We start from the raw sequence: 20,453 nt of genomic DNA, 5'->3' as shown, positions 1-20,453 counted from the left end.
GTGGAGGGATTTTTCGTCGGAACAAATTCCCCGCAACAATGAGACACCCCTGTAGAACCAAAGGGGTCAATTTACCCCTATCGAACTAGTTCCGCGCCGTTTACCGCGCAACTAGTTACCCGGGATTCGAACGCGGACCAGGTCTTCGTCGACTACAATGTACTAGTTCTGCAACTAGCTACGCGGGAAGCGAACGCGGACCAGTTGAAAAAGAACCGAAAAACGAAGCCGCCTTCGTTTTGTTTTCGAAGTCGACAACTAACCCCTATCCCATGGAATTATGAAGAAAACCCGAACAAGAGTAACAATACAGTGCTCACTCAATTAGTTGCAACCGATGCCACGCCATGCAATATGCATCAAAATGGTAATATAATCGTGATATTTTACTGTACTTGCGCTCGTGGAACGCAAGAGACAAGACACAAACTAAATGTATTTGTTCTCCGCGCGTTTGCTTTTTGCGTTGATTTTTGTTCACTCCTGTTCGTGATCTTTTGCTGGAAGAGTTATTCTTGTTTAAATCGGATTAATATCAATTATAAAGTATAAAATATAAAGTATTATAAAGAAAACTAAAAGTACAAATTTCAAATTAATAAATAAACTAATAAAGAAGTACGTTCAGATATACATATTATATATTTGAAACAAAATGATAAGCAATAGGCATTTGCGTAGACTTCGAAAGAGGGAAAGGGAAGCTAACCTTGAAAAGTTAGCGCTTTGCAGGGAAGGAAAAGTGATAGGAAAATTGGAAGAAAAAGAATTGGCTGAAACAGAAATTCAGATAGAAGGGAAGGAATTAGCTTATGAAAATACCGAGATTCAGCCAAACAAATCGCCATTAAATGATGAACTTGGTCAGTGCTTTATAAAGCAAAGTCCAAAGCGTGCATGTGTATCACCAAAAGTTATGGGCTTTTCCATGCCAAGCAATGGTAATTATATTTTATTTCATAATAAAAAAAAAGCTAATACGATTTTTCCAGAAAATGAGGAAGGTAAAACCTGCTCGGACGTTTTAGATGAGCTCAAAAAAACAACCGGTAAATATAAACTTTGTTTGCAATGAATAGTGGAATAATTAAATATTTATATACTTTTAGAAACTCTGCAATTGGAGAATGCAGCTATTCGTGGTAAGACTTATAAAGATTAATAGAAAAAAATATTTGTTTCCAATGAATAGTGGAATAATTAAATATTTATATACTTTTAGAAACTCTGCAATTGGAGAAAGCAGCTATTCGTGGTAAGACTTATAAAGATTAATAGAAAAATATTTGTATAATCAAATTAATTAACAAAATTGTTTTTATGTAGATCAATTAAAAAAAGTGCTCAAAATTTTGGCGGATCAAACTGTTTTGATCAAACAGCTGGTCAAGGAGAAAGGGGAAATGAATCCCATTCGGGAACAAGGCACTTAGGTCCCACAAGGAATTTTTTGCAGCTTTGCTAGGTAAAATACCATTTACACTTTTAGAATTTAAAATTGTTCAAATTAGAAAATAAAAAAATAATTACAGAATGTATTACGCCTGGAGAGAACCCCGAAGGCATTTTACGGAAAGCAATGCAGAGGATGGAAAAGAAGTTTTTCAAAAAGATATGTATGGAAATGGACTAGTCTAAGCTACATACAATTTAATATTATACGTTTATATTGAAAGACATTCTATTTTTATTTTTGTATAATTCACTGGTAACTAGGTCAGGGCTAACTACGGGTAATCGAGTGGGGAACTAGTTGCTGGCTTTCTACTGGTAACTAGCTCGGAACTACATCTTGAGCAATCGAGTAGTCGGGTAATCGAACGTGAACCAGGGTGGCGTGCACCTATGCATTAAAATATGTATGCTGGAGGCACACATAACAAGAAACCTAAAACCATGCGAAATTCTCATACTTGTAAGATATGAATATTAGTCTATAAGATTTGAATATTAGTTTAAGATTTACTCATCGATAGTATTATAAGAAATATTAATGTACTCGATATATCGATACTTGTCGAGGACAACGCACATTCATTCGAATACGACGATCTAGAAAGAAGAACATATAATCAAACCGTGCTATTAAAAGTTTACATACTCATATACTAACACATTTAAAGCGCCGCTGCGCTGGCTGGCTAGTACCGTACCCTAAAGCCAGAGCTGAAGTCCCTGGGACCTCCTTTTGAGAAATCGACGTGTGGCGCTTTCTTGGTATGAACTGGCACATCTATATACTGTATATTTCGGTATATTTATGATGGTCAGACCGTATATAATATCGACTTTAAAAAAGATTATGGACAACAGGCAAAAACAGTCAAGACAAATTACAAGGTTCGTTCGAAACCTCATCTCGCGTGTGCCTTGCAGACAAAATCGGCAAAGTACATTGGCAGTTGGGGTAGACTTCGCCTTGCATGCGCTGCATTTTCTGGTCCGTTTTGCCTGATGTCCACACCCTCTTTTTCCTTCCATTATGTAGCAAATGTGTAGGAACCATGTAGAATGGTAATGTAAAATGTAAAAATTCGATAAACCCGTGCAAAAAAAAAACTAACGCGCCACGTGCAGGAGAGATTGTATATTTGTCTACATCTGTGAATCTGAGAAGTAAACGTGCGCAAATATGAAATACATCCTGGTCACTGGCGGCGTCATAAGCGGTGTGGGCAAGGGCGTCATTGCTTCCTCGTTTGGAACTCTGCTCAAGTCGTGCCAACTTGATGTGACATCCATCAAAATTGATCCGTACATCAATATAGATGCTGGAACGTTTTCTCCTTACGAGCATGGTGAGTTAATGGGGCCCAGTAACAATGAAGATACATAAATATAAATATACATTTGCTTAAGAGTATCGTGCAGTATCAGGAAAATATCCATACATATGTATGTATGTATGTGCATAGATTTTTCTTGGCAATTTTTCAATACATCTTATCTGTATTTGAGGGCATCTGTGTGGGTGTATACATATATGCAGAAGGTGCCTCCTCTCTCTTTGTTGTTGTTGTTGTCGAAGGTCACGCGGCTCGGCTTGTTGCAACTTTGCCAGCGCCGCCGCCACATGGTGGTGTGAGGGAGTGTCTTGCTGTAGTATTTTTGTTTGTATTTATCAAGATTTCACTGACTGAAAGCAACAATTTTGATTGATCGTATACATTACAAGTTGGAACAAGAAGCAAAACCTACAAACTGTAAGTACTTATGTATAGTAAAACAACTGCGTCGCGGCTTTTTGCAAGCACGCGGAAGACGACAAAATTATATACATACATATCTAAAGCGCTTACTCTCTGTTTATGTCTCTCTCTTTCGAAAAGTCGCCCTCAGCCGGCATCCGGCTGCTTGCCGTTTCGTTGCTGTTGTTGCTCTCTTTTTCTTGCACTTGACATTGAAAATGAAAGTTTTTCTTTACTCTTTCCTTTTCTGTTTTAGCCTCTCTGCTTTGTTTGCTTGCTTATTTTCGTTGCTTGTATTTACTGTTGACGCAGGTTGTGTGATTAAAGGAATGTGCTGGGGGGTTGGCAGTATTGGCGGGCGAAATATGTACGCTCGCGGGCAAATCGATTTGTTTGATAATAAATAAAACGAAACAAAAAAAAAACCGAAAGTTCATAAATTGGTATTTTCTCATGCAGTCCTAGGAGAGGCTGCTATCTGTTAAATTGAATGTTAATTATATTTTCTGCGAGGTTACAGGTAACTTAACACATCTGCGGTTCTGCTGCACTCTAAACAGACACACAAAACAGACACTCACAGAAGAAAGCTCCTACACGGCACGGCAGCAACAACTGCAACGCAACTGAAATGTGCCTATGCAACGTGCCAATTCGAGTGTGTGTTCGCATGTGTGTGGTTGTGTTCCCATGGCGAATACGTACATGGGTACCTCCTGGAAATTAAGGGCCCATCTACACGTGTCAACAACTCAACGTACATATGCATACACATACGTATTGTGCATACGAGGGCTGTTCCAAAGGTTCCGTAGACTTGGCTGTTTTTAATATGAAGAGGTAAAAATCGACACTTCCATTTATAAGTTTGGCATTTCTTGACCACATCGTGCTTAGCACTTTTTATTCTACGTTTTATGTACATTTTTTAACGATAAACGAAGCATGCCTCTTGGATAAAAATGAAATCAACACATGCAAATTTTCGTGTCATGATTTTCGATCTACTTAGTTCAAGTTTTGGTAATGAAGCACCATGCATTGCCACTGCGAAAAACTGGTAGAACAATTTCAGAAGTATTGCGTCCTTCGCTAAAGAACGAATCTCCGTTCTCTGTTGCACCGGAAAAATGTGTGCTGTGCGGTATTGGCTATTGCAATTATGTCATATAAAATACCATGAGATAGAGGCATCTTTCGGCATTAAAGGGACACTGATACATTCAGCATAACATGTACAGTTGGCCGGCAAGAAGAATTTCGCTCGTGAGATACAGCATAATTTGACACTGAAAAATGTGCTTTGGAGAATGGTTTTAGCGGATGCTAACGTGCATACATTATCATGGATAATATTTTGAAGAGCAATAAAATCATTTTCAATGATATTTCGTCGTTCTTTCACTTTTAGGCTACGGACTTAAAGAGTAGCCTTCGTATGCATTGAAGTTGAACACATTTTCCGCATATCCTTTTCCCTTCGCCTTACTTGCTTTACCAGCATAATAGGGTGCCCCACACAAACTTTTGTTTGAAGAGAGTGACAGCCGCACTGACGTTTTACTCACATTTAAATATTTATAAGTTGCTAGAGAAAGTCTTAGTTGCATGCCCTTAAAATACAAGGATTCTATGGTTTCTACAAACAATCTGCCTATTCACGAAATAAGACTATGTCCAATAATATAAGATATTTTTAGAACTTAAAGAATACCTTACATCAGAGGTCGGCACGAATTTTTTTTTGCAAGCAAAACGTAAATGAGGTCAGCGCACCTATGCACATAATGCCGACCGCTGGCTTACATAGAAAGAGATGGACAAACGATCATCGCTAAATCGACTCGACTTATTAAGAATATACATATGTAAGCACTAATAATTCTTTGCGAAGTTGGAGATGTTGTCGTTATGTGCGCTACAAACATCTGACCAATTTCAAACATCAAGTCTAAGGATATACAAATTGATCAGCATTTATTAGGTCCCTTATATATACTCGGTAAGTATTACCTTGTCTATTTGCATGTTTGGACAGAATTTCCTGTAAATTGAGACACACTGCTCCCCTTCACCCCGTTGCGACGCCACCACACCAGATTACTGGCTGCCGGCTTCCTGTCATTTGCATTTTTCGCTTGCTCTCTCCGTTTTTGGGGGTCGAATTGCATTCTCTGCAGCTCTGCTCATTTGTTTTATTGTTGTTGTTGCTGTACGGCGAAAATATTGGTGCGGTTAGGTGTGCTGGGTGTTGGGTGCAGAGGGTGTGGTGTGGTGTGAGTGGGGCGAGAGGCCAGAGGAAGTTTGAGAGCGGTGTCGACGTAGGCGTAGGCGTAGGCGTCAGCGCCAACTGCGGCACATGCGTGCGCGTGTGCTTCATTTGTTTTACGTTAATTTCTGCAGTGTGTTCTGTGGGTGCGTGTGTGTGTGTGTGTGTGTGTGCCTGGGTGGGTGTGATGAGAATGGAGATGGAAATGGCATGGGTTGCCATATTGGCCGCTGGCCCCCGAGCTTCGTTCCGTCTGCCGTCCATCTTTATGAGCGAGTTGTGCCTCCACGAGGGTGCCTTCTACATGGCTTGTGTGTTTTTGTGCCTCGGCCATCATCTGTCGCTGTCGTTGACGCTGCTTCTTCTCCTGCCTCTAATTCTTCCTCTTTGGTCTGCTCCTGCTGAGGCTTTTGCGTGTTCTGCTCTCTGTCATTCCCATCTCCCCCGCAGCAGCATGGTCGCCATCACATTAGCGTTTTTAGCCATAAAAGAGGCAACGCAACCGAACCGTCTGCTGTTGCTGCTGCTGCTGCTGCTGGTGGTGCTGCTTCGTTCTTCCATCCGTTCCGTCCGTCTGACCGTCTGGTTTTGTGTGAATGTGTGCGTTTGTGTGTGTTTCGCTGGGCCGTCATCGGCGTCAACATCGTTAGCAGCTGTTGCTCTTTGCGCTCTGCCATTAACTGCCGCCTCTCGCCTATCCCCTGCCACTGTCCCATCCCGTCGTTTTGGCCTGCATTTGCTTTGTTGCTTTCGCAGTTGTGTTGTTGCTCGCTCTTCTGCTTGCGCTTTCGTTACGCTCACGTTTCGCGACGACAATAAAGCTTCTGCCTGCGCCTGTTTCTGCTCCCACTCCACTCCACTTTACTCCACTCCACTTTACTCCACTCCTCTCTTGACGCTGCCCTGTGCGTGTGCTTCGACTTCGTATGTGTGTGGGTGCGTGTGTGTGCAAAAATTAAATGGAAAATACCATTTCGTTGCTACTCTTCAGGATGTGGCCCGTTGCTACGCGCTGGCTGGCGTCTGAGGTTGAGTGGCTCCTCCGGGTCCCTCTGCCTCCCATTCCCCTGTTACACGCACAACAGCTGTCAACATAGGCACAAATACACTCCTACCGTACTCTCACTGATATGTTTCCGTGTGTGCGTGTGTTCTATGGCTTCACAAGCTTCCATCCTGCGTTTCATTAGAAATGGTTCTCTTTCGCGAAATTTGTATCTGTATGAATTTCTTTTGAAGCGATACAGTTCAGCCATCACTTCGCTTCGTGACCCGTTATTGCCGTTGGTTATTTGGTTTTGATAGCTTTATAAGTAGACTCTCGATCGCAGGACATCTCAATATGGCGGCAATATGCGGATATGGAAGCAAAGGTTCCATCTTCACGTACATATTTTGTCGTATTCGGTAGATATCAATCTTAGCCAAAACTACAAAATAGATATAAATCCATATGTAGATATTTATGCACATATAAATAGAATTTTGAAAAATTATGTTACGCTTACATAAGGATACTGAATTTCTTGAGCATTAAACTGTTATTTAATTACATAAGAAATGAAATTTGGATCACAGACTGGACTTGGCCTCTCACATACATATATCCCAGCCACCCTCCAGTAATGTTACAACCTCCTACCGAACTACCCCCTCCCCGCCCCCAACCCCGTCTCACTTGTCCATGTCGGGGCGTGTGGGACGAGCAGGCGCCATCTACAGCCAAATTCACATCGATTCGCTTTAGCAGCGTTGCACCGCCCCCGCCACCCGGCACCCGCACCTGCCGCGGCCTAGCTGCTGGTTCGGCTTCTGCTTCTGCTTGGCCTCTGCCTCTCTGTCTGCCCATGACTCCTCTCCCTCCTCCTGTCGCGTGATTTTAACGAGCCTCCCCACCTACCTCCTGCCACCTCTTCATGGTTTATGCTTTTCGCTCGCTTCCGCGCGTTGATTGTCGTTGGCGCAGTTGTTGCTGCTGCTGCTACTGCTGCTGCTGCTGTTGTTGTTTTTGTTGTTGCTGTTGTTGTTGCCGCTGCTGCTGCTCCACCGGCTCCACCTCACACAGACAGCTGGTCTCTCTCTGCTCCAGTGTGTGTGCGTGCTGGATAGCCGGCAAACGTCGCCATCGCGCAATAATATGCCCAAAAGCAGCAGAAACAGCAGCAGCAGCAACAGCAGCAGCGAGCAGAGCAGAGCAAAGCAAAGCAAAGCAGGCTGGATGGCGATGGCTGGCTGGCTGGCAGTCAACGATGGCGGCGGCCGTTTTTAGCGTTTGTGCGCGCTGGCTGGCCTGGCGGCCCCCTTGGCCACCCAACCCCACACACATGCACAGCTACATTATATGTATAGTACATTATATGTATATGTATGTAGGTATGTAGCATGTTTTTGTGTGTGTCCGTGTGTCGCCGGCAAGAGCTTGTGGCGTGGCTTTGGCTTTGGCTCTCCTGGCCCCGGCATGGGCCTGGGCCTCGCTGGCGTTTTTGCGTTTGAGTGTGTTTTTTTTGTTGTTTTTTTTTCGTTGTCGTCGTTTCAGCTGCCGCCGCTAGTTGGCACGTTTTGTTGGCTCTCGCTTGGCTTTTGGGGGGCTTGGACTTGGGCTGGCTGCAGCCTGTCGTGGCAGCAGTGGCGGTGGCAGCGGCAACAGCCGCGTCAACGGCAGCGGCAGCGGCGCTTCGCACTTTGCTCTGCTGAATTTTCAATTTCAGTTGTAAGCTGACTGCAATCAGCAGTGGTTCGTGGTTCGTTTTGGTTCGAATTGGGTCTCGGTGTCGGTGTCGGTCTCGGTTGGCGCCTCCTGTCGTTTCTCGCTTTCATCGGCCGGCACACACACGCTCTCTGACGAACGGGACAGCGCCGAATACACGGGCCAAACGGACAGTGGCCCGCGCATCAACTTTTTGATTATTATAAACTTTAACGGTAACCCGCGCACACGCCTACCCACCCACAGCCGCCTGGGCCGACTGGGCCAGCCACCCACACCGCAGCACATCACCGTTAGCTGCTTTCTGCTCCTCGCGCGCAAATTTCGCACATGTATGGACACACTTGTATGTATGTATGTGTGTGTGTGTTCATGTGTGTGTGTGTGCGCGTTTTATCGATTTCATAGAGCAACAAAAACAGCCGCAACTTTCCGAGCAGTAGTTTTGATGGGGAAGAGGGGGAGTGCGGGAGGGGGAGCGGGGAGGGAGGGGTAACTAACTCCTTCCATCAGCGTGGTCCTATCCGATGCCCTCTCTCTACCCCTGGGCTAATTTCAGCGGCAGTTGCCAGCGATTAAGTTGAATTTGAACGGCGTGGGGAAGAAGTGGGAGGGTAGGGGCAGAGCACTTTGCTGATGCTGATTGTGGGTATGGCAGGGGGGGGGGGATTCACTTGTAGAAGTTTAACGGATTTGTTGGCGCCTCTGCCAGATCAATACTTTGTGCAGTTCAAGATCTGACCTATAAATGTTCGCGTAGAATTGAGGATGTTCTTATCTCAGTGGCACTCTTCGGAAAGGCTTCCGGCACGGTACAGGGGAGGCCTCCTACAGTAGATCCCCTAAAGAAAGATCCAATGAAAATGTTTCAGGTTGTGATCGCCATCTTTTAGAGTTTCCACTGTTGCTCGTTCGATTCGCTGCCAATTTCCATTTCCCAGCAGCTCCTCAATTCGGTTCAGTTTGCGTGTTTTTGTGTGCGTGTGTATTTGTGTGCGTGTGTGTGTGTGTGTGTGCAAGGCTTCACAACTTTCCTCAGCGGCCGCCAAACTTACGAAATTCTTGGCTACCAGCAGCACAAAAGCACACGCTCAAGCACCTCATCCGCAGCCGCAGCCACAGCCGCAGCTGGGCCTGCTCTTAAGCCCCCTCTAGCCATATTCCCCCCCAACGCTTGGCCCCTGCCCGTGCCCTCACCCAACACACACTGTCGCCGGCAGTTTTGCACATAAAAACGGCAACGGCAACAGCAACGGCAACGACGAAAACGAAAATTTAACGACTGCGCAACGTGACGCATTATTTGTCTGGCTTGGTCTGTACGGCCGGCCTGGCCTGGCCTCCGTCTGCAGCAAAAGCTAGCTGCCGCCAGAAATTGCTTTTGCTCGCTGGAATACATATAGCCAGCCAGCCGCCGCCGCCGCCGCCTGGCCTGGCCTGGCCTGCCCTCCGCAACCGCACTCTCTGCCACCTCACGGTCCCAGTCCCATTCCCATTCCCATTCCCGGTCTCAGTCTCTCCATCAACCCCTCTCCTCTCTACTCTCTACTCTCCACTCTCCACTCTTCACTCCCTGCTGCTGCCATTTTAGTATTTCGCACTCTGTGCACGGTGACGGCGACGGCGACGGCGAGGCAATGGAAACGGCAACGGCGGCGGCTGCAAACATTTTTGCATGACTGACTGAAAGCCGCCTGCGCCTGAGTCACTTACACAAGCACACACAAATGCACAGGCCAGACCAGACGCTGACGCTGGCCGCACCGTGGAGTGATGGTGCTGGAGTGTGAGGATGGGGAGGGGGAGGTGGGGCGGGAGGGAGTGATGGTTGTAGATGTGGATGTAGATGGGGATGGGGAGGAGTAGAGTAACTGTTGGCTGGTCTTGGTCGTCGTCTCGGTCTCGGTCTCCGTCTGTCGCTGTCTCTGGTCTGGCGTGTTTATAATTTGATTTTGCTGCTTCTCTCCTTCGTTTGCTCGCTTGCTTGCTCTCTGCCTGGCTTTTGCGATGCGATGGATGGCAATGGAGAGCAGAGCAGAGCAGAGCAGCATTTCCTGTCGCTGTCGGTGCCGCTGGTCGCGCTCTGCTCGATTTGGCTAGGCCTACGAAGGAATCTTAATGAAGTCATTGTGTTGTGTCCTCTGTCCTCACAGAACGTACGAGTATGTTCAAATGTATCCCAGTGAATGGCTTCACCGGCACCCGATTATATTACACCGGTGGTATCCATGCAGTTCGCTTGGAAAAACTCCCATTAACTGCCCTCAAAGTATTCTAGGCAAAAGCTAGGCATTTGGACAAATGCCAAGCGGCTGGCTGAAAGAAAATAGCATGCAAATCTCATACATAACACCTAAAGACTTGTCGCCCAAACTACTCGGAACCTTCGAGAGTTGGGAACATCTCTAGGGCACCGCAAGTGTACGTCAATCCTCGTAAGCTGCACACTCTATTCAGCAGTCCCAGCGACAGGAACTTACGGGCGGTCCTTCTTGATATGCCAGTCGCCTTCAACAATGTCGTCCCCGAAGTCTAGCCACTCATCGTTTGCCCTCCCCGGTCAACATACAGAAGGCTGTGAGGAGCACTATAGACGAAATCGGATCCGAAGTTTGTTCCAAAAGCTTCGAAGAAACTAACGCACTGTACCGTTGCAACTGCTGCACGTTGCAACTGTGTCTGGTATTTACCACGAATATTTCGTTGCTATGCCAGCTGCGAGTACATATGTGCATATTCGCAAAGTAATACCATTTGTTCTTTATTTTAAAATGTGCTTTTGGTTAGCTCCGCTTCCGGCTAAACCATTCTGCCATTCTAAACAGGGCCGTAATCATCTTTTTTTATGGAAAGCATTACTGTTTGGGAACATTTCTGACTAGGCTTTAGGTCAGGGATCCAGAAATATCTTAACAAATATCTTGCCGACAAGGCGTTGGTAGTTGGTAGAGTGGAGGTGCACTGATGGTGGGTCTGAGTGGGCGCGTAGCTCCCAGATCGCATCCCAATAGCCATCCGAGAGAGCCAGTGCTAGAGGTGATGTGTGTGAGGGCGGAGAGAGTGAGAGCTCTCAGCGTAGCTGTTGTTGTTGCTCTTGCTGTTGCTTTGATGCTGTTGATGGTGGTAGTGCTCGTGTGTGTGTGTGTGTGTGTGGCCTATTGTAATAAACATGCATTTAGTATTCGCCGTTAGCCGGGAGACAAGTGAAACCAATAAACATAGAACAAAAAACCAAAAAAAACCAAAAAAACCAAAAGACAAAAAGTGCATTGAAAGAGAGAGTGGAAGTGGGAGACATTCGACGGAGAACGCGCCAAGATGGCGCCAAAAAAATCAACAATTGTGCTTAATGTGGAGCAATTCATCCACGATATCGAGGAGCGACCGGCCATATGGAATCGCAATTTCCACTGCAACAAGGCGTTCCTCGAGCAGATGTGGGACGAGCTGAGCGGAGCGCACAAGTTGCCGAGTAAGTAACGCTTCGAAGGAACAAAAAGCCGGGGCCACCCCAACACAAATCTCTATCTGTCGCTCTGCTCTCTATTTGCCAGAGATTGTGCTCAAGGCCAAGTGGAAGGGGCTGCGCGACAACTTCCGGGTGGAGTACAAGCGAATACCGCGTGCCGACAACGGCGATTTCCTGCTGGATCCCGCCACCTTCGAGTCCAAGTGGCTGCACTACTACGCCCTGCTCTTCCTAAGTGAGTCATCGTCATGCCAACAGCCAACCATTTCCATGTCCCTGTTCATGTTCATGTCCTCCACTCCACTCCCCAGCCGATCACATGCGCCATCGCCTGCCCAAGAACGAGCAGGATCAGTCCTTCTACTTCAACCAGCAGAGCGAGGACTGCGAGAAGACTGTGGTGGAGCCAGACCTGACGAACGGCCTCATACGACGACTGCAGGACAGCGACGAGGACTATGACGAGGATGAAATGGATGGCGAGGCGGACGGCGATGACAGTGAGGGCACCCTAGAGGATGCCATGCCCACGCCTCCGGCCGCCCATCAGACAAACCAAGTGAGCACCACGCCGCTGGCCACGGGAGTCCTGAGGGCGCAGGAGGAGGCCCACCAACAGGCCCTGCTCAAGGCAGGATTGCTGCGCGCCCAGCTGATGGAGCTGGAGAAGGAGGCGCAGGACCTGAGCAAGAAGCCGCACCCTGCCCCGTCCCAGGCGACGTTGGTGCAGACACTATTGGATCCACCGGCCGCCCACTGCTCCCCGCCGCCGATGGTGACCACAACCTCGGCCCAAGTGGCGCAGTGCGGATCAGCCGCAGTCCTGGCGCCGGCCACGACCACGTCCACGTCCGCCTCCTCGGTCTCCAGCAATATGGGGCCACTGGGCGCCAAGCGCTCGGTATCCCCGCCCCCGCTGTACAACAAGGCCCACCATCCGCTAGCCACACTCGCTGCCGGGCATCACACGGCCAAAGAGCGCAGCGATGACTTTGCGACTGCCACCGCCTCCGGTGGCGGGGGGGCGAGTGGCGAACACCTCAGCTTCACCCAGCACTCCTATGCCAATGGGCTGATACCCGCACTAAAGCTAAAGCGACCCCGGCTCTCCGAGGACAGCAACTTCAATGGCTCCTCGACGATGGATACACCCCTGGTGCCAGAGGACGACGACTACCACTACTTGCTCAGCCTGCATCCGTACATGAAGCAACTGACGGCGGCCCAGAAGCTGCGCATACGCACCAAGATACAAAAACTCATCTTCAAGGAGCTCTACAAGGAGGATCTCGAGGAGTCAAAGTAGTGGTTCTCCTCCTTAGCTCCTCCTCCTGCTCCTCCTGCACCTCCTTAAATTCCCATTATAAGAACGCCCGCCATAAGACTGTACATACAAATCCCTCCCCTTCCCCGTAGTGTAGCGTAGCCGTAAGCACATAGTCCTAGACCGTATTTGTCCATATGCCATGCTACTTGATTGACTTCTAGTTGAGCGCCACTCTCCGGGGGATGCCGTCCTGGGGATGCGCCATTTACGCCTAAGCTCAAAAATACCTTGAAAATAAACCGTAAACATTACAAACCGTAAACATACAAATGGCTCGAGATCTTTGGGAGGAACGGCATGGTCTACGGATCACGGATCGATGAATGATGGCATTTGCTAATTCTCATTTCACAAACATTTTCAAATATCTTCCCCCAGGTGAGGTGTACGTATTAGATGATGGCGCCGAGGTGGATCTCGACTTGGGCAACTATGAGCGCTTCCTGGACATCACACTGCATCGGGACAACAACATAACCACAGGCAAGATCTACAAGCTGGTCATCGAGAAGGAGCGCACTGGGGAATACCTTGGAAAAACTGTTCAGGGTAAGTGGATGAATGCCTGAGATGAGTAAAGCTGGAAAAACTGATCCCCCACCATCCTCCATCCCCTTCAGTTGTGCCCCACATCACGGATGCCATACAGGAGTGGGTGGAGCGCGTAGCACAGACGCCTGTGCAGGGCTCCTCCAAGCCGCAGGTTTGCATCATAGAGCTGGGCGGAACCATTGGCGACATCGAGGGCATGCCCTTCGTCGAGGCCTTCAGGCAGTTCCAGTTCCGCGTGAAGCGCGAGAACTTCTGTGTGGCCCATGTGTCGCTGGTGCCGCTGCCAAAGGCCACCGGAGAGCCCAAGACGAAGCCCACACAGAGCTCGGTGCGGGAGCTGCGCGGCTGTGGCCTCAGTCCCGACCTGATTGTCTGCCGATCGGAGAAACCCATTGGACTGGAGGTCAAGGAGAAGATCAGCAACTTCTGCCACGTGGGGCCAGATCAGGTGATCTGCATCCATGATCTGAACTCCATATACCATGTCCCGCTGCTGATGGAGCAGAATGGAGTCATCGAGTATCTCAACGAGCGGCTCCAGCTGAACATCGACATGAGCAAGCGCACCAAGTGAGTCGGAGTGGGCAGACCAAGGGAGTGGGATGCTCCACAGACAGGATTCGATATCAAATTAAACCTCTATCGTTTTGGTTTTAGGTGTCTGCAGCACTGGCGGGATTTGGCCCGACGCACGGAGACGGTGCGGCGTGAGGTGAGCATCGCCATCGTTGGCAAGTACACCAAGTTCGCGGACTCGTACGCCTCTGTGGTGAAGGCCCTGCAGCACGCTGCACTGGCGGCCAACCGCAAGCTGGTGCTAGTGTTCATCGAGTCGTGCCAGCTGGAGCAGGAGACGCTGGTGAGCGAGCCGTCGAAGTACCACAAGGAATGGCAGAGACTGTGCGATAGCGACGGCATCCTGGTGCCTGGTGGCTTTGGATCGCGTGGCATGGAGGGCAAGATACGGGCTTGCAGGTGGGCGCGGGAGAACCAGAAGCCAATGCTGGGCATCTGCCTGGGCCTGCAGGCAGCCGTGATTGAGTTTGCGCGCAACAAGCTTGGCCTGAAGGACGCCAACACCACGGAGATCGATCCACAAACGGGCAATGCCCTGGTCATCGACATGCCGGAGCATCACACCGGCCAGCTGGGCGGCACCATGCGCCTGGGCAAGCGGACGACAGTCTTTTCCGAGGGCTGCACCAGCATCATCCGACAGCTGTATGGCAACCCAAAGTCCATTGAGGAGCGGCACCGGCATCGGTACGAGGTGAATCCCAAGTATGTGCCGCAGCTGGAGGAGCACGGGATGCGGTTTGTGGCCACCGACGTGGACAAAACACGCATGGAGATCATTGAGCTGCGCGACCATCCATATTTTGTGGCCACCCAATACCATCCAGAGTACTTGTCGCGTCCCCTTAAGCCGTCGCCACCCTTCCTGGGCCTGATCCTGGCCTCCGTGGACAGGCTTCCGCAGTATATCCAGCGCGGCTGCCGCCTGTCGCCCCGCCAGCTCTCAGACGCCTCTTCGGACGAGGAAGAGACTTACGTTGGAGCGACAAAATTGATGAAGTCCCTCCAAATAACTGGAACGACGACGCCGACCAATGGAATTTCGCGAAATGCCTGCAGAAGCAGCAACAGTAGCACCATCAGCACCGTGTCGTCGGACATTGAAGGCGCATGTGGGGGCGTTGGCGTTGGGCCGACCACCACCAATGGCCACGGAGAAGATATCGGAAAAGAGTAAACCATAAACCCTTAACCGCTTTTTAGCACCGCTTCTACATCGTATAGTCAGCCGCTTAGCCTCGCCTATCTTTTTAATGAAAATTCAAAAAGAATCCCATTAGTCACTAATCTCGTTTAATGCCAAGTTGAATGCTAAATATCTGAGGTCCTAGGGTGATTCCGATAAACGGAAGCTCTTGGCGCAGTTTTTCAAATTGAAAAGTTTATGTAAAACTTAACAATAATATAAATCTGATCTTCTGCATAAATGTATGTCAACACAGTGATTATACGAAAGACATTTTGTGTGAAAATGTGTGGAAGATAATTCATGCACTTTTCTTGAAAGAAGCAAAGCTAATTTACTTTTCCTTATCGTTTTGAAAATCTTCCTATACCGGGTATTGGAATTCGAATATTTTCTGACAACAAACTTTGATAGAAACGATTACCGCTATTTTTGTATTAGTGATTTATTTACATTTTAAGAACTATTGTTTTTGGTTATTTTCGGCGCAGAATTTCAAAGTAAATCGTTCCGCAAAATCTTTGTAAAATTACATTATTATATCTTAATTATGGAGATAATTATATTAAAAAAGGTTGAAAGCTTGACCGTACAGCAATAATCCGTGCAGCCTGCCTTTCCGACCAGTCGGCGTCAAAACGAAAGAGAAAGCATCAAACTTTAAAAAAAAGGAGGGGGAACGTTGTGAGTTGCTGCTGAGACCGAAACTCTACATTTATACCCGATACTTAGTCAGTATGGCTCTCCTTCACCAGACGGCGCTAACATTGCACGACACGACAAAGAGTGCGTGCGAGAGAGACAAAATCAGTCTGAGCGTGACGTCAGGCGCTGCATAGCCACTGCAAATAGATTTGTTCCTTTTGGCTATACAAATTATCCGATCTGATCCAGATTCAGCAACCGGATAGATATGGTCATTCTCTATCACGGTGCGTTTTTAGATTTTCGTCATTTGTGGACGCGAAATTTTGAGATATACGTTTTATAGTGAGATCTAACAGGAGTGCGGATACCAAATTTGGTGGCTCTAGTCTTAATAGTTTTTGAGATTTCTATACGCCCCAGATTTTCGTCCTTTGCGGGGGCAGAAGGGGGTGTGGCGAAATTTTGACACAAAACGGTCAAGGTCCTATATCACTGGAGTGTGGGTACCAAATTAGGCTGCTCTAGCTCTTATAGTCTCTGAGATCCTTGAACTCATATTTTGAAATTGGCAAAACCGGCCATGAAACGTGTGTGTTAGAAAGGGACAGAGCGAGAGAGAATGAAATTGTTTTCTTGATTCTGGCTATAATAATTATACCATCTGATTTTACACTCTAGAAGATATAGTCATCCTCAACGATTCTGCGTTTTCTTTTTTCTCGTATCTTTGAAATTGTGGATGCCACAGATTTCGCCTTTTGTAGAGGCGGAAGTGGGCGGGGCAAAGTTTTGAAATATTCTTGAAACAGTGACATATCACAGAAGTGCGGATATAAAATTTCGTTGCTCTAGCTCTTATAGTCTTTGAACACTAGCCGCTAATAGGGACGGACAGACGGACGGACGGACAGACAGACAGGGCTCAATCGACTCGGCTATTGATGCTGATCAGGAATATATATACTTTATGGGGTCGGAAACGATTCCTTCTGGACGTTACACACATCCACTTTTACCACAAATCTAATATACCCCAATACTCATTTTGAGTATCGGGTATAAAAAGAGGAGCCACGAACTCTAGTTATGTTCGAATGTTATTTCTTGCCGGCTTATCCTCTTTCCACCTAATGACCTATTTTATCAGTTTTTTGTTCCTCTACTTTTGTCTCTCTCACTCCCTATGTTATCCCACCAACAAGAGCCCAGCTGTGTTGCTATCTCGCTTCCCTCCGCCAGGGACATGAGAGAGAGGGAGAGCGAAAAAGCGCATGGAAGGCATTCTGGTAGATATAGTCATTCTCTATAATCCTGCGTTTTCGGGTTTCTCATATCTTAAAAAAAGTGAATGCCACAGATGTTCGTCCTTTGTAGGAGCGGGGCGAAATTTTGAAATACACTTGCAACAGTGTTATATTACAGCATACAAAATTTGGTTGCTCCAGCTCTTATAGTCTCTGAGAAGCAGGCGTCAATCAAGACAGACAGTCGCGCAGACATGGCTATATCGAGTCGGCTATTGATGCTGAGCAAGAATATGTATACTTTATGGGGTCGGAAACGCTTCCTTCTGGGTGTTACACACAACCACTTCCGCCGCAAAACTAATATGCCCCTATACTCTTCGAGTATCGGGTATAAATATCACATGGAATGAGCTCTTTCCTACCTTTTGGGAGGTTCACGGTTGCGGTTGTGACCATACTCGTACGAGCAGAGCACTAGTCCAACGCCTCTTGGACATAATAAATGCTAACCCATGCCCATGCCGGCTGCTGCTGTCTGTACTCGATGCGGCGGAGGCCCGTGCTCAACAAAAATAGCCAGGGCAGGGCGTACATTTGTACATTTGGGCCCACTTGCGGTGGAGATGGCTGCTGGCCAATTGAGTTCGGGCAGAGCGTACAGCAGCCCAAGAACAATGCTCATTCTTCATTGTCGTTCAATTGAGTTACGTACGCAAGCAGGCAGGCAAATTTAGAACCCAGAACAGAACAGAACAGAACTGAGCAAAACTGATCTGAAAATTAGCCATGCAGCAGACAGGCGTGCAAAAGAAAAAGCCAAGGCATCGCAATCGTCCGAGGAACAAGTGCAATCAGGTGCAGTCTGACCAGACGGACAGTGCAGGGGCAGAAGAAAAACCCTCTTCAGTGGTCACAACCCAGGAGGCGGAAGCGGGGCCAGGGCCAGACAGCGATCCCATCAAGCTGATACAGCAGCTATTGCGTAGGAAGCTGCTGGCCAAGAGCGCGGTTCCTGCTTCCAAGAAACACGAGCCTACTGGAGCCCCACCAGAACCAGCGACAGCGAAGCCATCAAAGCAAGCCAAAGAGGATGAGAGGAAGCCGAGGACTCCAGCAGTGCTTCCCACTTCGAGTGCCCCAGAGCCAGTAGTGCCGAAGCCAGTAGCAGGAAATCCTGCCAAGCAATCGAAGGATGTCAGGGGCCACGAAGTGAACGAGCTGCTGAAGTGCTTGGGCAGCAGATTGCAGATGGGTTAGAGACTGTTCCCTTAAATTAGAGCTCGTGTATAACGTTGCATTTGCATCCTATTTAGGCGGTGGGGAATCGCCTACAGCGGCGATGTTCAGCAATCTGGGCAAGCTGTTCAGCCAGGCGCCTCCCAGCGATGTGGAGTCCTCCGACGATGAGGCCGAGTACATTGAATACATATATAAGCCGCGGAAATATTTTATGGCCTCACTGTGCAACGTGAGTGACAGTTGCACCACACAATCAGAAACGCATCCACTTTACCCCCGAATTCACTGATTTACAGCTCTGTAAAGCGGATCTCTGCGGCCGGAGTTCGCTGCCTTGTGCCCGCTGCGGATTGAGCTACTACTGCAGTCCCAGCCATATGAGGGAGGATCAGGACCATCGCCAGCTGTGCTATGCCCTGCGCCAGGCAGTGGACCTCAGCGGTGAGCGGTGCCGGCCGCCGGCCGCCGGCCGTCGGCGGCCACGAACCATAAATCAAGCTAATTGCCAATTATCCGCCTGTTGCTCGAATCTATGTAGGTCACGAGATGTTCTACAAGTGCGGTGCGTTCAGTGCCGAGCAATTTCGTTCGTATCGGATTGTGTGCATACGGCAGGTAGAGAAGGAAATGAATCGTCCGCTCTCGCCCACGGAGCAAGAGGTGCTACTCTTTCCCCTCATCTGCGGGGACCAAAAGTGCCGCGAGCATCGCTTTAAGCGTCTTCAACTCTGTGGCGGCTGTGGGGAGTTCGCCTCCTGCAGGGACAAGCCAGACCATCGGAGTCCTGAGCATGCCAAGTGGTGCGGGGCCTACAGACTGTTTAAGGCCTTTGTCATGTTCCAGGCCAAATTTGGACGGCTGGAGCCGTCGCTACCCAACAGGGTTCTCCGGGAGCTGCCCATGGCCTGCTGCAATTCGAGGCAAATGATGAAAAAACTTAGTTTTAGTGAGTATCCTTCAAGAATGAAAAGCGCCTGGACCGCCATGAACACCTCCCACTTCCACTGACAGATGTCGTTGATGAGTGTGAGTATGCTGCCCTTACCCAGGTCTCCACCGGACCCCTGACGGCCTGGTTTGCCCTGAAGCTCTGCGAGCGCTTGAGAAACAGCGAGCTGACGCTTCATCTAATAGGAGCTGAGATCGAATTCGAGGTCGATGTGCTGCAGAAATGGGAGCTCTTCCTTCTGCACATAATGCCAGCTCTGAAATGCCTGAATGTGGTCTTCGTAGGACCAGAACTGAATCCCAATAACATCTCCTTTGAGCAACTGAAGAAGATCAAGTGAGCGAATGCGAGGTCTTCGAATATTTCGAGTACTTGGATCCAACTGATAATTGCATTTTATTTAAGATGCTGTCGCTTGTGTCGTAAGGCTCAGAGGACAGTGAACTATCACTTTGAAAATAATCTCTATCACGACTACTGCCGAGAGCCGCAGTTTCTCCAACCAGATTTGGGTATAACCGTGTGGCAGAACTCGCATTTAGACCAGCGTCTTTTAATCAGTTTCGTTTCTAATCAACAGTGTGCTTTTACAATTCGGGACTGTATCGGTCGACGGGATATGCCTTGGAGGACACCTGGCCTGACACCATACAGGCCTCTCTTAATCTTAAATGCCCCATTGTGGTCACCTCTTATACCAAATACGAAGCTCCTTTGGACATGGCACAGTTCGTCGGTCAATCGAATCGTCATTTGAATATTGTGTTGCCTCCGACCACGAATCCTTTCTCATCTGAGAAGCCAGAGCGTAATTTCATATCGGACAACGAAGCTCCCTTTATGTTTAAGAACTTTTATTGTTTTGTTGTCGAGTAAGTTTGAATTTGAATTTAAATGCAATTTCCGTTGAACGACGAAATGTGGCGCCCCTACCGGCGAGTGGATTTGTCAATGACTTTATTCCGTTTACCCACACTTCCTCTCGTTCAGTGCAGTAAAGTACAACATTAAGTTTGAAATAAAAAGGGCGCTTACGCTGAGTATAATACTTCACTATATAAAATAATTTTTGACAACTACAAAATTGTTCAAAATC

The 20,453-nt window shown here is 48.1% G+C and overlaps 3 protein-coding genes and 1 long non-coding RNA gene across 12 annotated transcripts; 3 read left to right on the top strand and 1 right to left on the bottom strand.

The window, feature by feature from the left end:
* The first annotated feature begins 9 nt into the window (after positions 1-9).
* LOC26532649 (uncharacterized) lies at positions 10-1,672 on the top strand. The gene is made up of 6 exons (XM_033381483.1): positions 10-941; positions 993-1,049; positions 1,110-1,142; positions 1,223-1,255; positions 1,327-1,465; positions 1,533-1,672. The coding sequence occupies exons 1-5, from the start codon at positions 656-658 to the stop codon at positions 1,431-1,433; spliced, it is 516 nt and encodes a 171-aa protein (XP_033237374.1). The 5' UTR covers positions 10-655; the 3' UTR covers positions 1,434-1,465; positions 1,533-1,672.
* An 849-nt stretch (positions 1,673-2,521) lies between these two features.
* On the top strand, positions 2,522-15,875 carry Ctps (CTP synthase). Of its 8 annotated transcripts, none has more exons than XM_015187100.2 (4): positions 2,522-2,798; positions 13,339-13,509; positions 13,581-14,082; positions 14,170-15,875. In XM_015187100.2, exons 1-4 carry the CDS (start codon positions 2,633-2,635, stop codon positions 15,263-15,265), a joined length of 1,935 nt encoding a protein of 644 aa, XP_015042586.1. In that variant the 5' UTR covers positions 2,522-2,632; the 3' UTR covers positions 15,266-15,875. The 8 variants fall into 8 exon arrangements, with proteins under 8 accessions (XP_015042586.1, XP_033237371.1, XP_033237372.1 ...); XM_033381480.1 differs by lacking the exons at positions 13,339-13,509; positions 13,581-14,082; positions 14,170-15,875 and adding exons at positions 11,344-11,636; positions 11,719-11,868; positions 11,945-13,222 and having other exon boundaries at positions 2,665-2,798; XM_033381481.1 differs by lacking the exons at positions 2,522-2,798; positions 13,339-13,509; positions 13,581-14,082; positions 14,170-15,875 and adding exons at positions 8,223-8,379; positions 11,357-11,636; positions 11,719-11,868; positions 11,945-13,222.
* On the bottom strand, positions 2,573-3,913 carry LOC26534169 (uncharacterized). 2 transcript variants are annotated; one of them, XR_004469706.1, is made up of 2 exons: positions 3,199-3,913; positions 2,573-3,136 (listed from the first exon to the last, which is right to left on the bottom strand). It is a non-coding gene; the product is annotated as an uncharacterized lncRNA (long non-coding RNA). The 2 variants fall into 2 exon arrangements; XR_004469707.1 differs by having other exon boundaries at positions 3,300-3,911.
* A 1,973-nt stretch (positions 15,876-17,848) lies between the features above and the next one.
* LOC4812833 (uncharacterized) lies at positions 17,849-20,405 on the top strand. The gene is made up of 7 exons (XM_001353139.4): positions 17,849-18,421; positions 18,483-18,637; positions 18,705-18,849; positions 18,947-19,354; positions 19,420-19,693; positions 19,763-19,869; positions 19,938-20,405. Exons 1-7 carry the CDS (start codon positions 17,956-17,958, stop codon positions 20,231-20,233), a joined length of 1,851 nt encoding a protein of 616 aa, XP_001353175.4. The 5' UTR covers positions 17,849-17,955; the 3' UTR covers positions 20,234-20,405.
* The last annotated feature ends 48 nt before the right edge of the window (positions 20,406-20,453 follow it).

Source organism: Drosophila pseudoobscura, chromosome X (genome assembly GCF_009870125.1).
Source record: "Drosophila pseudoobscura strain MV-25-SWS-2005 chromosome X, UCI_Dpse_MV25, whole genome shotgun sequence".
In the NCBI taxonomy this organism is placed as follows: Eukaryota; Metazoa; Arthropoda; class Insecta; order Diptera; family Drosophilidae; genus Drosophila; species Drosophila pseudoobscura.
Note: the sequence above shows the minus strand (reverse complement) of the source record. Positions and strands in the feature narration are given on the sequence as shown.

What these genes read in the sequence shown, in the direction of transcription:
- LOC26532649 (XM_033381483.1), top strand. Translation starts at nt 656, where the DNA reads ATGATAAGCAATAGGCATTTGCGTAGACTTCGAAAGAGGGAAAGGGAA. An exon ending in CTTTTCCATGCCAAGCAATG is followed by an intron (nt 942 to 992) that starts GTAATTATATTT and finishes CGATTTTTCCAG; the next exon opens with AAAATGAGGAAGGTAAAACC. An exon ending in GGAGAAAGCAGCTATTCGTG is followed by an intron (nt 1,256 to 1,326) that starts GTAAGACTTATA and finishes GTTTTTATGTAG; the next exon opens with ATCAATTAAAAAAAGTGCTC.
- Ctps (XM_015187100.2), top strand. Translation starts at nt 2,633, where the DNA reads ATGAAATACATCCTGGTCACTGGCGGCGTCATAAGCGGTGTGGGCAAG. An exon ending in CCTTGGAAAAACTGTTCAGG is followed by an intron (nt 13,510 to 13,580) that starts GTAAGTGGATGA and finishes CATCCCCTTCAG; the next exon opens with TTGTGCCCCACATCACGGAT. An exon ending in GACATGAGCAAGCGCACCAA is followed by an intron (nt 14,083 to 14,169) that starts GTGAGTCGGAGT and finishes TTTTGGTTTTAG; the next exon opens with GTGTCTGCAGCACTGGCGGG.
- LOC4812833 (XM_001353139.4), top strand. Translation starts at nt 17,956, where the DNA reads ATGCAGCAGACAGGCGTGCAAAAGAAAAAGCCAAGGCATCGCAATCGT. An exon ending in GATGAAAAAACTTAGTTTTA is followed by an intron (nt 19,355 to 19,419) that starts GTGAGTATCCTT and finishes TTCCACTGACAG; the next exon opens with ATGTCGTTGATGAGTGTGAG. An exon ending in GTTTCTCCAACCAGATTTGG is followed by an intron (nt 19,870 to 19,937) that starts GTATAACCGTGT and finishes TCTAATCAACAG; the next exon opens with TGTGCTTTTACAATTCGGGA.